The following is an 18213-nucleotide window of genomic DNA, read 5'->3' as shown; positions in this document are numbered from 1 at the left end:
GGATCCAGGGGTCCACCCAGCCCCGCCCTTGTGGGGAGAAAAACAGGAGTAGTAGGAGAAAACCAGCAGGTTCACTGCAACTTTTTCCGCTTTCGGAAAAATCCCAGGTTCAGGCGTGAAATATGTAATTTGCTGGGCAGCCTAGATACGCGATGATGTCGTCGTCGTTTTCCGCCTGGTTTCTCAGGAGAGCGAGATCAAGGACCAGTGCGGAGGGAGCTCGGCCGTCCACACCAGCGTCCTGCTGCTTCTGCCGAGCTGGGGCTTCGCGTACTTCGTCCTGAGCTGAGACCCGCCCGCCACCGTCACCCTTCACCCTTCGTCTCGACTGTGATAACTGTGCTTGGTTTTTGTGAACAGTTCACGGTGGCTCTTCTGGGCACGGCCTTGTCGGGAAATTAGCTGACGTTCGAGGGGTCTCCGGAACTTGGCAGCAGGGTGTGTGCAGGTCGAAAATGAAAGACCGGGGAAAAAAGTTAGGCAGCTGTGAAGGACTGGTCTCAAAAGTTACAAAAAATATCCCTAGATAAGCAGTGATGGTGCTACGGAAATCAAAAAAAAAACTTTGGTAATTTCCAGCAGACTTTTGCTAAGTTCCTTTTTTTTGTTTATACCTCGCTTCACTTTATAGTTGCGTGTGGTAATTACCTCTAAAAAAACATCTAGCTTTCTAACGTAAAACAAATCGGTACGTTCCTGTGAATTGTTGCTTTTTTATTTTGTTTATACATCTAGATTTAAAAATCACCCTTTGATAAAAAAAAAATTTGTAGCATAATTCTATAAAAACGTTCTGAAAAAGTCCTGAAATTGGTTCAGGTAGGTATTCGTAGACACCCTGAGTAGTCAAGAATTTTGCAGCTTAAGTTAGCTACAAATTTCACCGCTGACATGTCTAAATTTTTATGTGGTGTGGCAAACTAAAACTCTAAAATTCTTATCTTTCATCACTTTGGTCTGGAGCACCCCATTTAGTCTATATAAGTTAAGAATTTGAAATATCTCGATTTTTCTAAGTACACACTTTCATGCAAGTTAATGTTTCAAAATTTAATCAACTTTAATACATGCATGCTCGAAAATATGACTTTTAAGTAAGTCACTCTATTGAAGGAGAGAGATTCAACGAAACATTAAGTTGATTACTTTGTATGAAATTTATAAACATATTGTATATACTAGAACTGTGTTTAATTGGATATATAAGATCTGTTGTTTGTGATATTCATATTATTGCTTTGTTAAGAAAATATGTAAATAAAATATATTGATAAAGAATTATGATAAAATATTTTTTAAGAATTTTATTTATTTCTGATATTTCAAATTGAAATATGTTTACCATTTTCAAATGTTTTGCTAAAACAATGAATTTCTGTGAAAAATTTCCGGTTTAGCATAAAAACTTCCCCAAGAATACTTTTCCAGAAAACAAACATCTCTAATTCCCTCCCCCCCCCCCCCCCCTACTTTCCTCTTCCTTTTTCATTTAATATAATTTTGTTTTTACTCCAAGTAACGTCCATCATCAGCGTCTTTGTTTATGCCACTTCATCACTGCTCTCCTTGTATACTGTACTTACCCAGAACTGTGGCATCTATACGGGCCCTAGAACTTCTCTAGAGAGTCTGTGAAAGCCTTGAGAAGTCAATTTCATTATAGCAAGACCAAAGCTCATTATATATTTAAAAAAGTCTAGTTCACACAAATGATTTTCATGATCTCACAAATTGGAGTAAGATTAAAATGCTTACCTACCGTAATATTTTATTTCTTCTAGTTTCTAGCTCACCTATTTATTTTCCTCCTTCCTATTGTGAGAGTTAAAATTAATTAAGTTAATCTAAATAGTGTAAATAAGAATAAAAGGCCAAAACTTGGGTCCCTTAGGTTTGTTTTACAATTTGAGTTTTGAATACACTTGATTACTTACCTATGATATATTATTTCAGCATTTATGATTTTGTTATCCATTTATAGTCTTTCAGAATACATGTCATTCATTAACTCATTAGAATAAGTTATTAATTTGTACATGCATTAAAAGAGTATCATTTCACCAGAAAAATTAACGAAATTGCCAAGTTGAGCTACGGTATTCACATCAAGTCACCAATGAAAAATTACATTTCATTCAATAAATGGAACAGGCCTTGGAAAAAGAAATTTACTTTTATTTGTGGGGTATTTACAACTCGTGTTCTGATAACTGCGATGTCCGTTACTGCAATAATTTAATCGATCTTCTTGATGGCGTACTCTACTGCTTTCTTGATTTCGGGTTGAACGTAGCTCACGATGTTGTTTTTGAAGATCTCCGTGAACTCGTCGGATATGGCGTCAATCAACTCGTCGAGCAAGGTCATTCCGTTGTCGAAGTGCACGGTCAGTCCTCTGTCGAGAAAAATGCAACCGTATTAGTGGATCGTGGAATGACTAATGCTTAGATATTCTACCAGCTACCATAGAGGCAATTTCAATAAATTGGCAGAGTTGGCAACGCTTTTGGCAGGGAAGTCAAAGGCCTGGGGCATGTTTTGGAGCACGTTAGAAATTTTTTTAAATGTTCAGGACTATAGTCATGAAATTTAGGAAGGAATTTTTCACCCTAGAAAATACTTGACATGGACAGAAATTGAATCCTGGACTTCTGATTAACATGTGAAGGATCGAGACCGCTTTCTATCACACTAATAGGTACAAGATATGAGTAAAGTGGTGTATGGTGTGTATATAAATAATTTTTCACCCATAAAAACTCTGAAAATTCAGACATACACTCAAGATAGAAATTGGCAGTTTTAACAATGGAGATATTTTATTTTGTTGGTTATATTGCAGCTGGATTTAAGTGGTTAGCAATATTCTGTGTGTTCAGGAGTCGTTTCCAAGACTGTTCCAGGTCTCCAAGGACACGAATCAGTTCGGATGCGGAGGAAGACCGTTGAAATGAGGCTGTCTCGGCAGACACTTATTGTCGTGTACAAGACGTAGCGGGCAGGAGTCAAGGCAGCGAGGGAAAGTTAACTGAACTGCAGGGACACAGACCAGTGATGGGAAGGCGGAGAGATGGGGAAATGCGAGCACCCCAAGGAAACTAGTTGGCAAGCATGGATTCAGACATGACCCCTTGCCCGGTCTCTTGGCCAGGGCTGCGTCGAAAACCAAAGAGTGCAGTGGAAGGAGCAGATTGGGTGTTTGTTAGGGTGGACAGGACCTCAAGCAACGTAGTGCTCTCTTTATATCTCTTCCACAACAATGTTTCACGGGGACAAATTTCCGGCCAAAGTTATATTTTATATCCAGAACAATTTATACAGGATTACCACACTTTAATCACTGCACATTTTGTTTCGTTACAAAAATTTTTGGCACCGGATATAAATGCTACAGTTTATCTGCTATTTGTTAAAAAGTCAAAACAAAAATTCATAACTAATTTTGGCATATGGCAAGGACTGCTTGATTCAAGCTAGTGAATAAAAATATATCTGTAACGCAGGTGTAGGCAGGATTTTTTTTTGGAAGTGGAGTGGCTGATGTAAAAATATCGGAATAAAATACTATAGGCCTGCTTTTGCAGGTCTGGAAAGAGGGGAGAGCCCCAAAAGAAGTTGTTTCCAGTTCAGGACAAAGGAGTCTCGCCTGTGCGCGACCCGACACATCATGGGCGTCGCAACCGGGGGGGACGGGGACGGGGGGGGGGGGCACATACGCGCCGCCCCCCCCCCCCCCCAATAATAAAAGTCTTCAATTTCGTCCCCTCCAATAATATATTTAGTTTCGTAGTTTCTCCTGATGTTTAAATTAATGATTTTGTGTGGAAATAGCACCAGCAGATATGTTGACTGTGTTTTTACAAATTTATTTCTCTGAAAATATTTTTTCATAAAAAAATGAATTATGTATTGCAAACACCTATAATTAAAATATTTAGGAAAGAAAAACGCCTAAAAAAAAAAAAAAAAAAAAAAAAAAACATTTTTGCACCTTCAAACCCCAAATTTTCCCGGGGGAGGACCCCCGGGACCCCCCGCTTTCCCCCCCCCCCCCAGGGGATGGTTATTCCTCAAACAACTAAATCAATTGAAGTCCCCCCCAAAAATATATATCCTCGCGACGCCCATGCGCCACTCACCCGGTGTTCTTGACCGTCAGGTCGGAGAGCTCCTCCTCTGCGTGGGTGGAGCCCGACAGGTCCACCTTCAAGGTCATGTTGAGCACCAGGTCGTTTATGGAGCCGGTGACCTGCCCGCTGGTGCTCAGGCCCAGGAACTCCACTCTGCTCGTGTACACGTACTGCGAACAAGAGGCGCGGTGCGTCGGTCACCCGTGGCTAGGGACACCTTCATTTCGCGATTTCATTTCATGTCAAAGGTATTTCACAAAACACTGTAGCTTTTTCTAAGAGTCATGGCTAGAGACCTGCAAAATTCGCGGTTTCGATGGCCTTCAGGATAGATAGACTGCACATACCCCTGTACACTCGGGCAAATAACGCAAGTTCACTGGCTGCCGACTTGTAAGTCGTCTCAGCTGGTTTGTCTGTGATTCGATCCTTCTTTGGTTGAGGGTTTATAACTGGTTCAGATTCGTCCAGATGAACAGTAAGCCAATAGCAAAATTATCTAAGAGATGTATGTGTTTGAATTCTAGCCTATCACCGAATGAATCCGCGAATTTTGCAGGTCTCTAGTCATGGCAAATTGTGAGGGTGCAGCAGTACGGTGACCACATTCTCATTGGCCCCGTCAAGAGCGGGACGACTCCTCTCACCGACCTCAGCCAATAACCACAGGAGAAAAGTTACAGTATTTTGTGAAATACCTTGACACGAAATGTATTCGCGAAATACAGGTGTCCCTACTCATAGCTAGGGACAGGAAAACAATTCGCGGGTTCAATGACCTCCAGGATGAACTCCATAGTTCTGCGTACACTCGGTCGAATGCCACCTACTCATTGGCTGCCGTCTTGTGAGGCGTCCCAACGTAGCAGCCTGCGATTCGATAAAGCTTTGGTCGGGTGTTTCCCATTGGCCCAGAGTCATCCAAGTGAGTTGTGAACCAACAGCAGAGGCAGCACTGAGGTATAACTATTTGTATTTCAGTCTTTCGCGAAATGAATTCGCGAATTTTTCCTGTCTCTACTCATAGCCATCAGGAGGGGCCCGGACATTTCGAACGGATGTGATGTTCTCCATATCATGGGAGTTGAAACGATTTTTCTAATTAAAAAAAAAACTTCCCCATTACTATCCCTTTGGTTGAATATAGGATATTGCCTAACGAACTAGATCCAGATTTTCCTCTCTACTAGATTTGAGGTATCAGTTTGTAAGTGATTTTTGAAAAATTGCGACAGTTATCGTGTCCACTATATATATATATATATATATATATATATATATATATATATATATATATATAGTGGACACGATAACTATATATATAACTATATATATATATATATAATTTTTGAGTTGACGATGGTTTTGGGGTCTATGGACCATTAAATTAAAAAAAATTATATACAATTTTTCAAAAAATCGCACCATGGAAACAGCAACAATAGGAAGTTTTTCTTTGAAAAACGAGCAGATATAATTTTCACAAGTGCATTAAGGATCATGGAGTCTATCCTATTAGGTCAGTGAAAACCGCGAATTTTTCCGGTCTCTGCTTAAATGTCCACGGAGTCCTAAAAGCGTGATGTTTTGGGATCTGAAAAATTCGCTGTTTCGATGAACTCCAGGATAGTCTACACAGTCCTCTGTACACTCGGGCAAATAACGCCTGTTCGTTGGCTGCTGACTTGTGAGTCGTCTCAACTGGTTTGCCCGAGATTCGTCACTTCTTTGGTCGAGGGTTTTCTCACTGGTCCAGAGTCGCCCAGACGAACAGCGAGCAAGGGCGCCCATACCCGGGGGCAGGGGGGGGCCGTGGCCCCCCCCTAGCTTTCAGGGAAGGAAAAAAAATAGTGTAGTCAGGTGCTTTACTTTAAAGAAAATTATTTAAATTCGGTATTATGTAGAAGTGGTTCAACACGAAGATATTATTGTATATCGTTTTTTACATGTCTGCTTCATTTTTTATGTTAGTTCAAGCATTAGTTTCTGCCGCTGCGATATAAGGTGTTGTGTACAGGGAGAAAACGCTGTTCAAGCGCAACGCCCGTGGCGAGTCATTCCCCTTCGTAATGCTACCCAAGCTCACGCGATAACACAACACAACAGATTTAGAACAGTCAGAGTTTAGACGACGCGACAGTTGACACGTGCTTGTAGACGGCGAAATGTTTTGCTACTTTTTCGTCATAATGTGTATGTTCACAAATAACATCTCAAAACAGAGATTTTTCAATAGTCTTTAGGTCTACAGTTTTATGCATCTGGTCTAGATTTAGTTTAGTGTATTCAGTCAGTATAAATAACTTAAGTGTAAATAAATCAGTGAAAGTGTTATTATGTAGTGTTTCTTAGATTTCCTCATTCGTCACATCCGTTCAGATTATTCACAATTTTTAAGGTAAGCTAACACCTTTAAAGTTACTCAAATAAGAATTATTGTCCAGAAAAGTCTACAACGTAAAATTTATGTTGGAATTTTGAATTTGAGGAAAACCACTTTTTCCCTTCAAAAGTGTTTAAAGGGATAAGGATTCCGCTACCTTCAGTAGACTCGTAAGCAATTTACACTAGAATCTCGATTTTACGTACGCTCACGGTCGCTTGGATTGCATTCGTAAAATCGTTATCTTCATAAAATTTTAAACACCCCACCCCGTGAAGATACATGTTATAATTTATTGAACGGAATATATATAATATTAAATAGTAAAAACAAGACTGCCATCTGCCCTCTGCCCTCCCTTGCGTTCCCCTTATTTTTTTTTAACATTCCACAACTTGCCTCATTGCATAGTGACATCACAGCGACTAAACACAGTTGCACCACGCATTGCATCATGTTAACTTTTGTGTGGTGACAGTAGGTTGTCCGACATGCCTTTCTTGGATATCTTTCCTTTTCGTAAGACGCGTGCTACTAAAATAAATTTATATTTGAGTTTGCAAACTTGTTCACTCCTTGCCAGAGACAACTGAAAACAGACGAGACTTTCCAGGGTTAGGTTGATGAGCTGGAAGAATTCCCTGCCTTGCATTTTTATGGACTTCACCTTATCATATTTATCAGTTAATCTTTAACAGATAGGCTTGAAGAATATGAATGAACGCACTTTTAGTAACATAATCGAGGAGATCAAGCACACAGTTCAGTGTACACCTGTACTGTTTCATAAAAGTGATCATAGGTAGGGACTGAAAAAATTCGCGGTTTCAATGACCACTCGGATAGACTCCACGATTCTCTATGTACTCGGGCAACTATCACCTGGTCATTGGCTACCGACTCGGGACACCTGTTTATTGCGATTCTTATGATTCGATACTTCTTTAGTTGAGTCTTTGCCATTGGCCTAGAGTCCTTCAGGTAAATTGCGGTCCAATCACTGACGCAGCATTAAGCTAAATGAGTTTGGATTCCAGCCTGTCTTGAAAGGAATCCGCGAATTTTTACTGTCTCTAATCATAGGCTTATTTGGTGAAGAAAAACGCTGCTCTGTAACGACAGACATTCATTAAAAACACAGTACATTTTAGTGCGAGAAGCCCTTGAATTTGTGATAGCCACAGGGAATTATTTGTTTGTATAGTAAGTTAAAAAAAACTTAGTTGAAAATTCGCTCGTCACGTCTACTTGCTGTCAGTTATACCATTTTTGAGCGTTTTTTACTGGGAAACCGATGCAGCGAAGGTAATGAATGCGACACATGTCAAGATAATGCCTAATGGCATGGGTTGTTGGATATTAGCGGAAAGGAGAGGAAGTAGCTACTCAATATCGTTTCTTTCTCTCACGCTTCACAAGGTTTCAAGCTCAGTTGCTATGCTCACGAGCTGGAAATGTTGGAATGAGTAAGTAATGTTGAGTATAGTTCATTTGCGGTAAAATATATATTTTTACGGCCTTGACATAATTTTTCAATCGAAGAAATTTCAAACTTTGCGACAAATAAAGTGTAACTAGTCCATTTTTTCTTTTCGATTTTGAGTTTGATGCCGCAATAACTTATACAATATTCACTAACGGTAAATGGCTGTTGTATTAGCTTTAAAATATGAATACGCTGTGCATAAAAAATTAATATTTTTATATGTTTTCATAGTGTTTTTTTAATTTTTATTAAATATATTTTGGTGTCAAAATTTCCGAATTTTAGTTGGTTCCTGAAAAATGTATTCGTAAAAACCCGGCTTCGTTGAGTCCGGGCTCCGTAAAATCGAGGTTCTAATGTACTCTTAATTCTGAAGTTAAGTACTGAACATGTTATTTAAGGGTTTATCAGGGCCGTATTTACGCGCAGGCTATCTAGGCTGTAGCCTATGGGCCCGCACCACACGACACGAAAAAAAATTATACTGCGATGTGGATCTTCTTATATTCTTAAAATACGCGTCGACATATTGTCCAGTTGTTTTGTGTGGATTAATTGCGCTGAACTAAACTCTTCTGTGTAAAGCTGATTATGAGTTATGTCAGCATTTAGAAATTTTCGATTATTTTCATTGGTTTTGGTGTCACTTAATTCCTTAACCTCTAAATAAATACTGTTTGGTTAAATTGTCTAGTTTAATAATAAACTAATTTTTTCTGCGCTTTACTATCACTTAATAAACTTATAGTCCTCGACTACTGAATCCATCTGTGCTAATTCTAAATGATAAGCAATTATGATTCATATCGAAACATAGTAATATTCATTTAATTGTGAAACAATTTTTGACTATAATTATAAGCGTATTTCAGGTGTTACATTTAAAAACAACTGTTTTCTGACTGTGATAACATATTTAAATCGTTTCTCTCCCAAAGTTGAATCTTTTGACCAACACGTTTTCAACTTTATAATTATTTTAATTTAATTTGTACGCGACATTTATTTAGGGGTAAAGAGAGCAATTAGTTGAAGGACTGTATTCTTGATATCCGTGTACCCGAGACGCTGTAAAAGTTTAAGGACTGTATTCCTGCATTTTTAATGCTAAAAATTCATTTGTTTCAATAAAATAGTTAATATTTAATTAATAAAGTAGCCAATAAAGATTTTTTTTTATGGCGAATGAGTACTGTGGTCTAGTATTTTAGTAACAGGACAAAAAATTTTAACAGGGTCAGAACTGGAACTATTTTATGGCTAGTAACAAGCCGCAGTTAAGTCTTCCAAAAGATTAAAAATACTTCATACCCCTAAGTCTGGCCCCCCCCTACAAATTATCATATGGGCGCCCTTACAGCGAGCCAATAGCAAGAGCAGCTCAAAGGTATGCGTGTATGAATGTCAGACCATCGCGAGCGCGACACGTCCGCTGCACTCACGTCCAGGTTGACGAAGTCCACGTCCGCCTGCACGTAGACGGCGCTGCCTTCGACGCGCGCCGTGGCGTTGCCGGTGCGGCGGAGCGTGGTGCCGCCCTGCAGCACGCCCTGGGTGTTGGTCGCGCCCGCCGACAGCTTCTCGAACAGGAAGTCCTGCAACACGGGGTCTGTGCAGGGCCCTGCCGACCTCCTCCCACTCCTCTCCCCTCCATTCCCTATTCCTCCACCACCCTCCTTACCGCACCTCGCCCACCCCTCTACTCCCCCTCCTCCCACTCTTCTCCCCCTCTCCTTCCCCTCATCACCTCATCCCCCTCCATTCCCTCATCCTCCACCCTCCTTACCGTACCTCGCCCACCCCTCTACTCCCCCTCCTCCCCCTCCACTATCCCTCTCCTTCCCCTCATCACCTCAAACCCCTCCATTCCCTCATCCTCCACCCTCCTTACCGCACCTCGCCTACTCCCCCTCCTCCCCCTCCACTAACCCATCATTCCCCTCATCACCTCATCCCCCTCGTGGCAATTTCTCTAACTGACCGACAGCCTTTTACTGGCGACAGGTCGACCTGAAGCTATGTCACCACTCTGGAGTCTAGTCCGACGCCACAGTTCGCGACCGCCCCACTTACACGATCATATTACACAGCCACAATGAGTGCTAACTGGCAGCACGACGGGAAACGGCATAAGCCGCCCCCAAAAAGACCAGACCTGACCAAACCAATGCGGACTAAAAGTCCAAGTGCCCCACCCCTTGCATAGTAGAACTTCTACCACGCCCCACTCTTCTTCCAGGACCATCCTTCTATTCCTGTAATCTACCTGCTTGTAATAATGCATGACCTTTGCATCCCGCATGTATGTGCCCAGGGTTTTCCCTCTGTCTATGGAGGTTTTACCTGGGCCCAACTTATCTAGTTTTAGTCTAGAATTAAGAGTGAGGGGAGTTAGTCATGGCGAAAACGTCTGCCATGGCTGGCCAATCCCCTCCTAGCACATGATGCACGTGACCTTTTCTGCATGGTTAAAAACCCGCATGTTTAGAGCGTATAGGGCTTGCCCTGAGACGCACTTAGAGTCTTTCCTACCTAGACCCCTCCCTTACACACTTAGTTTTAACTTAGGTTAGGAAAAAAAAAAAAAACTCATCCCCCTCCATTCCCTATTCCTCCACCACCCTCCTTACCGCACCTCGCCCACCCCTCTACTCCCCCTCCTCCCACTCTTCTCCCCCTCTCCTTCCCCTCATCACCTCATCCCCCTCCATTCCCTCATCTTCCACCCTCCTTACCGCACCTCGCCCACCCCTCTACTCCCCCTTCTCCCCCTCCACTATCCCTCTCCTTCCCCTCATCACCTCAAACCCCTCAATTCCCTCATCCTCCACCCTCCTTACCGCACCTCGCCCACCCCTCTACTCCCCCTCCTCCCCCTCCACTATCCCACTCCTTCCCCTCATCACCTCATCCCCCTCCATTCCCTAATCCACCTTTTCTGCATGGTTAAAAACCCGCATGTTTAGAGCGTATAGGGCTTGCCCTGAGACGCACTTAGAGTCTTCCCTACCTAGACCCCTCCCTTACACACTTAGTTTTAACTTAGGTTAGGAAAAAAAAAAAAGAACTTCTACCACGCCCCACTCTTCTTCCAGGACCATCCTTCTATTCCTGTAATCCACCTGCTTGTAATAATGCATGACCTTTGCATCCCGCATGTATGTGCCCAGGGTTTTCCCTCTGTCTATGGAGGTTTTACCTGGGCCCAACTTATCTAGTTTTAGTCTAGAATTAAGAGTGAGGGGAGTTAGTCATGGCGAAAACGTCTGCCATGGCTGGCCAATCCCCTCCTAGCACATGATGCACGTGACCTTTTCTGCATGGTTAAAAACCCACATGTTTAGAGCGTATAGGGCTTGCCCTGAGACGCACTTAGAGTCTTCCCTACCTAGACCCCTCCCTTACACACTTAGTTTTAACTTAGGTTAGGAAAAAAAAAACTTCTCTCCTTACCCCTCCTCGCCCACCCCTGTACTCCCCCTCCTTCCCTTCCTCTCCCCTCCTTCACCACTTCCCCTGAGGGGAGTTAGTCATGGCGAAAACGTCTGCCATGGCTGGCCAATCCCCTCCTAGCACATGATGCACGTGACCTTTTCTGCATGGTTAAAAACCCGCATGTTTATAGCGTATAGGGCTTGCCCTGAGACGCACTTAGAGTCTTCCCTACCTAGACCCCTCCCTTACACACTTAGTTTTAACTTAGGTTAGGGGAAAAAAAAACCTCCTTACCGCACCTCGCCCACCCCTCTACTCCCCCTCCTCCCCTCCACTATCCCACTCCTTCCCCTCATCACCTCATCCCCCTCCATTCCCTCATCCACCACACACACGAATGTTCGGCGCGGGGCTGGACACTCACCACGGACACTGTCCTGTTGATGTCCGGCAGCGGCATGGGGTCCAGTCCCATCTGCGGTCCGTACAGCTTCACCCGGTTCAACACGGCATCCACCTGGTCGTTGTAGCTCGTCGACCATCTCCTGCGAGCAACAATCACGCCGTGTCCACGTCTCCAGAACTGCTACAACCAGGGGCGCAACAACAGGGGGGGAAAGGGTATTTTGCCCCCCCCTCTGAAACCTTGAAGTGGGGGCAAAGAAAGTGCTGTGTAATTTATTTTTAGATAATAAAAATGTTTAAATAGCACCATTTTCCACCTTGAAATACAAATTTTCCCGGGGGAGGATCCCCGGACCACCCGCTTCATAAGGGGGGGGGGGATCGATGATTCTTTATAAAAAGGTATATGCCCCCCCCCCTTTTGGAAATTTAGTTGTTGCGCCCCTGATTATAACCACGCTGTTGTCGAATACGTTCGCCTTGAATTTTTTTTTAACGTGATAACTAGAGACCTGTAAAATTCGCGGTTTCATTTCGCGATAGGATAGAGTCCAAATACTTCTGACATTATTTTGCTTCAGTGATTGGGCCACAGTTTATCTGAATGACTCTGGGCCAATGAAAAAACCTTTAACAGAAGAATTAGCGAATCACGATCATTCCAGTCAACAGGTGTTACGAGTCGGTAACCAATCAGCAGATGTAATTTGCACGAGTGCATAGATGATCATGGAGTCTCTATCCTTTAGGGATTTGAAATCGCGAATTTTACAGGTCTCTAGACTGATAACGTCTTATAAATCGATGAACGCCGGCTGCACGCACGAAAAAGCATGACTCATTGTCACGTTCCGCCCAATACCGAGCGTGCAAGAACCGGCCAACCACCGTGCGAGAAAATCTTTTATAATATCAAACAGGATAAGCCGGGCTTTTTATAAGCAGCAATTTCATTTTTTTTAAATTAATTTGTCAAATTTCGTCATTCCAAATTAAAAATTTACTGACATTGATTTGATATCAGTTTATTTCTATTACTAATTGTTCGTGATTATATTTAAACAAATATTTCAATTAAATTTGCAAAAACTGTACATAATATTTGAAAATTAAAAAAAGTATGCAATTTTTCATCAATGTTTTCTTATGACGTTATCACGTAAAATTATCGTCCGTAAACCGACTATACAGACAACCTCCCTTTTAATGAATGATTTAGCTGTCGACGAGATTTTAAATTCCAGCAACATAAAGAGCCCAAATACGTTTTTTTCTCCTTAGAAGGCTGGTCTGCAAATCATCCAGGGATCATAGATCCTCGTGCCTTCGTGAGTTTACGTGTACCTACTGATAACGCTTAGATTGAAGGGTGATCTTAGTACGCCGACAAAAACATTCGAAAACTTGTTGTTTCATAGTGGTATTTCCATGATACCACTTTATAAATATGTTACTATTTGCAATGTCCCAGTGGTATTGCCGAAATACCTCGCGTGAGTAAGCCTTGTGCTGCTATCTGGCGGTCCTAACAAGAACAAGCAACATTGGCTGCTTTAATTTTTCCTTAAAAAGTTACACAATAGATTCTAATTTATTTTTAATATATTTCTGTGTGCCTCAAAGGGTTATAGTCAACGGCAAGAACGTCCTTCTTGCACTCGCCTGTTTGCCTTCTTAAGGGCGTGCCTCCCATTTCAGGTCATGATTTTATATTTACTTTGATTACAGATAAACTTGTAGACGTTTTCAATTGTTTAACTTTCACGAAGTGAAAAAAAAAATATATATATATATATATATATAAAGCACATACTTTTTTGCATAATTAGCTGCCAAAGTTACATTTTTAAAGTTTTTGGGTTGTACGAATAAGGAGAATTTAAATTATTGCAGAACTGAAACTTTTTAGGTTTAACTGCAAAGCCACTAGCTACAGCAAGAAATGGTTTGAATTTCTTTCAGAAAATATTAATTAATTTTACCTGGAATTTCAAAATTCTCAAATTTGTTATGATTTTGACAGCCAAGAAACATGAAATTAGTTTTTGTGATAGAAATGCAAACCATATCATGACGTAGAGCCAGTGCCATTGCAGTTAAACCTAAAAAGTTTCAGTTCTGCAATAAATTTAATTCACGTTAAAAATGTAACTTTGGCAGCTAATTATACATAAAGTATGCGTTGTATATATTTTTCATTTCGTGAAAGTTAAACAATTGAAAGAGTCTAAAAGATGATCAGTGTTTAATATAAATATAAAATAATGACGCCCTTAACAACGGAGCTCGGAAGTTGGGAGATTGTATTCAAATAATTTGAATATTTTTCTTAATAAGTAAGCAAATCTCACAAAACTAGTGTCATCTAAATTCTTAGTCATCAAAAACTGATTAATTTAAGGTCAGTACTATCATTATCCAAAAATTCCGGCGATGTCAGTATGAAATGTATTTTTTTTAATTTGACATCTCCAACACTATCATTAATTTAGTACTTAATTTAAGATATTGAAAATGCCTATTTGCAAATAGTTGTTTGAATAGCTTTCCAGTATTAGCTGCGCATATAAAGCACGGTAAATAAAAAAAAGCCAAAAGTGATATAACAAGGTTAACTTTTCTGTGACTTTAAAACCAAATAAATAAAATGCTATACAATAACTTCATGCTTGTAAGCACATGCAAATTTTTAACAAAACACACACTTTTAATATCTAACATTTATTTCAAAATAACTTTACCATCGACAGTCTCTTTACCTATTTTTTTAGAAGTCTATATAATTATTGTACTGCGGGACTGTAAGTTTGTTTACGGAAAATCAACTAAAAAATTACCAGACTAGTTATACAAATTATATTTCACTGTTATGAAATTACATAATTCATGCTGAACGAAGAACATAAGAATACATAAATTTGTTCATTACCGAGGTTAGATGTTACTGCACGTGTTAATGACACACGAAAATACAGTAAACTCGTGGAATAACATAATGTCAGTGTTAAGAAGACTGCAAGTATCCGCTCTACCACTCTGGTTCTGGGGTAGAGCGCCTGCCTTGTGACTTGTAGGACCCGGGTTCGCGCCCCGGCTCCTCCAAGGAGGATTGCCCAGATAAAATGGTGGCATTTTTCTGGTATGAATACAATCCCTTGTAACAAGTCAGGCTACCAAAAGAAACGGTGGGTGGAATAGAAAAAAACCTTCCAGGTGGCTTCCAAATGGGGAGCCCGTTTCTTTTCTTGGGCTCCCCATGCGGTGGCCATTCCGGGGGTTTCTCCGGGGGAACGGAGTTTTGCAAAAATGTATTTTTTTTTTTTTAGTTTTGTAGTGTTTTAGTTCTTAGTAACTGTTATAAATAAAGCTCAAACAAATATTTAAAACTTTTTTGATTTTGTACATTAAATATTTGAATTACGTGTGTATCAGGCAGTGAGTGGTTGTATACTGATGTTGGGTTTTCAACCATTTATCAGTATATATTTTCTTGACAGCTCGAACGTAGTGAAAAATTTATAAGTTTCTCGCTCATTCAAGTTAGGCCAATTGATGTAAAAAATCTACTTCAATATTGCCGAATTATTATTTCAGTAAATGTTTTGGCAAATAAAAACATTATTTCGCTGAAAGGACACTGACATCACAAACACAGGGAGGCCAATTGTGAAATTCAACCCAGGCCTTTTCCGTACAACTACCACTTTCATTGCTCTAAAACTAATAAAGCATTTCGATTACAGTTCAATATAATTTTTAAATTATATATTTTGTTTGCATTATAACATGTTTTTAAACATAAATCATTATATAAATAACTTACATATAATATTTTTTATATATTTATCTACATACATAAAATCTATAATATTAAAATTTAAACTACCGTATGCTTTGCTTACAGACACTAAAATTCGCACTTTGCCTTTTCACCAATTGTTTCGGGGTTTCATATTGAAAATTATTTATAATTAATAACCACACTGATTTACTTGAAAATATGGAATAATGGAAAGATGTATTTACAATACAATACAATACAATTTAAGATTATAATATTTCGGACTTGGATTCAGGCAGTAACAATCTACAATATTCCAGCTAACACTTCATTTAAATAATGCTTGTATACCAATGTTGATCCATTTATCGGTATATAGTTTCTTGAAGTATTATTGACAGTTAAAATTTAGTCACAAACTATTGACCAATATCATCGTTATGTAGTATTTAAGAATTTTATTCCTAAAAAATATTATTTCTGAAAAACCCCATCGTTTTCAATCAGGAAGATATTCTTTAACACACACACACACACACGTATTATTATGTAACTAAAATATTAAATTTATTTCAACATTAGCAAAGCTTTTGATACTTTCCAACACAATCTTACGATTAAAAAATTATCAATTTTAGGCTTCGTCAAGCAATACGTGGTATATATGTGTGTGTGTTTTAATTATCTTACAAATATATGCTTTTAAGTAAAAGATGCAAATGCACTTTCATGGTATTCGGTGTTCCGCAAAGTAGTAGTTTATCTCCACTACTTTTTAATATTTAATAGCCAATAGGAAACCACCAACAAAAAGAAGTACCGTAATCGCAAGCATCCCTGTTAAAAAAAAAAGGTCACGAGTCAGCAGCCAATGAGCAGGTGTAGTTTGCCCGAGTGTGCACAGGATCGTGGAGTCTATCCTGGAGGTAATTGAAGCCGCAGCAATAACACTAGCCCATTAGACTGCAACTAGCTACATCCGCACCAGAGGTTTCTTCCTTGTGATTGGCGGACCGCCTGCGAGAGAATTCGTTGCTTTTTTTTTTTTTTGACCGAGACACTCAGCAACGTGTTTGCTTCCGCACTGTAATTACTGTGATTGGTAGAGACCGGAAAAATTCGCAAATTCATTTCGTGATAGTCTGAAATTCATACACGCATACCTTTAAGCTGCTCTTGCTACTGGCTCAGCTGTTCGTCTGGGCAACTCTGGGCCAATGAGAAAACCTTCAACCAAAGAAGTGACGGATCTCGGGGCAATACCAGTTGAGACGACTCACAAGTCAGCAGTCTACGAACTGGCCGTTATTTGCCCGAGTGTACAGAGGACCGTGTAGACTATCCTGGAAGTCGTCGAAACCCGCGAATTTTTCAGGTCCCTAGCGATTGGTGTTGCAACAGTAGACGTGTGTATCTGAAAGAACCTAAACACAGACGATGCCACGCTGTTTCAACTTCCCAGTAGGGAATGACCTGTAGGATGAACTCCACAGTTCTGCGTACACTCGGTCAAATGCCACCCACTCATTGGCTGCTGTCGTGTGAGACGCACCAGCGTAGCAGCCTGTGATTCGATAAAGCTTTGGTCGGGCGTTTCCGCATTGGCCCAGAGTCATCCAGGTGAGTTTTGAGCCAATGGCAGAGGCAGCACTGAGGTATAACTATTAGTATTTTAGCCTTTCGCGAAATGAATTCGCAAATTTTTCCGGTCTCTAGCGATTGGTGTTGCAACAGTAGACGTGTGTATCTGAAGGAACCTAAACACAGACGAATGCCGCGCTGTTTCAACTTCCCAGCTACTCTCGGGAATCTTATTGGCGGAGGAACGCATGGCCCGAGGACGAGGGGGCGTGTCTTACGGGTCGACGGCGGCTCCTGAGACCGCGGCGACGGCAGCGCAGACCAACGGCAGCACGCGGAACAACATCTTGCCGGCGAGGACTGTCTGCAGGAGTTTACCGCGGCGACTCCGGGGCGGGACGCTTAAGTAAGGACCGTTATCACCTCGCAGACACGAGGTGCACGTGAAGTAGTCCATAGATCGAGTGCCGCTATCGCTGTAAAGAAAGACGTAATACGCGTTTAAATAATGACTACGCGTTTGGAGAAAATTCACCGACTCACACTCGCAGAACGATGACGTCATGCCCAAGGGAGGATTGGGAATGATTAGGGACTGGAAAAATTCGCGTATTCACTGACCTCCAGGATAGACTCCACGATCCATGTGCACACTTGGGCAAACGTCACCTGTTCATTGGCTACTGACTCGTGAGGCGTCTCAACTGGGAGACTCGTGATTCGATACTGCTTTGACTGAGGGCCTATAGTTGGCCCACAGTCCTCCAGGTCAACAGTGAACCAATAGCAGAAGTTGCATAAAGGTACAATTATTTGCATTTCAGCATGTCGCGAAATGAATCCGCGAATTTTTCCGGTCTCTAGGAATGATGCCCAGGGAGGGTCGAATTAATATTTTCTAATACAATTTTAGTACATTTATGATCGATGGTCTGAATCGGGTCAAAAAATGCAAAACACTCAATTAAGAACACCAAAATACAAAGTACTAAATAATTATGCTATCAGAAGA

The 18213-nt window shown here is 40.8% G+C and overlaps 2 protein-coding genes across 3 annotated transcripts in view; one reads left to right on the top strand and one right to left on the bottom strand.

Annotated features, from left to right (window-relative positions):
• LOC134540436 (voltage-dependent calcium channel subunit alpha-2/delta-3) overlaps positions 1–1291 on the top strand; it is a 78550-nt gene extending 77259 nt beyond the window's left edge. The window contains exon 28 of one of the 2 annotated variants that reach the window (XM_063383187.1): positions 188–1291. In XM_063383187.1, the coding sequence (XP_063239257.1) occupies positions 188–289 (102 nt within the window). In that variant the 3' untranslated portion in view covers positions 290–1291. The remainder of the gene's footprint in view (positions 1–187) is intronic. The other variant, XM_063383186.1, reaches the window with a different exon arrangement.
• Positions 1292–2154: 863 nt separating this feature from the next.
• Positions 2155–17574, bottom strand: LOC134540196 (uncharacterized). Its single transcript, XM_063382772.1, has 5 exons — positions 17480–17574; positions 11859–11979; positions 9442–9594; positions 4140–4300; positions 2155–2395 (listed from the first exon to the last, which is right to left on the bottom strand). The coding sequence occupies exons 1-5, from the start codon at positions 17545–17547 to the stop codon at positions 2236–2238; spliced, it is 663 nt and encodes a 220-aa protein (XP_063238842.1). The 5' UTR covers positions 17548–17574; the 3' UTR covers positions 2155–2235.
• Positions 17575–18213: the final 639 nt, after the last annotated feature.

Source organism: Bacillus rossius, chromosome 16 (genome assembly GCF_032445375.1).
Source record: "Bacillus rossius redtenbacheri isolate Brsri chromosome 16, Brsri_v3, whole genome shotgun sequence".
Lineage (NCBI taxonomy): Eukaryota > Metazoa > Arthropoda > Insecta > Phasmatodea > Bacillidae > Bacillus > Bacillus rossius.
The sequence above is the reverse complement of the archived record's forward strand: the minus strand, read 5'-3'. Positions and strand labels throughout refer to the sequence as shown.

Coding starts and splice junctions, on each gene's coding strand:
- LOC134540196 (XM_063382772.1), bottom strand. CDS start 17,547: ATGTTGTTCCGCGTGCTGCCGTTGGTCTGCGCTGCCGTCGCCGCGGTC. Junction 11,980..17,479: donor TCAGGAGCCGCCGTCGACCC/GTAAGACACGCC, acceptor TGTTGCTCGCAG/GAGATGGTCGACGAGCTACA. Junction 2,396..4,139: donor CTGACGGTCAAGAACACCGG/GTGAGTGGCGCA, acceptor TTTTCTCGACAG/AGGACTGACCGTGCACTTCG.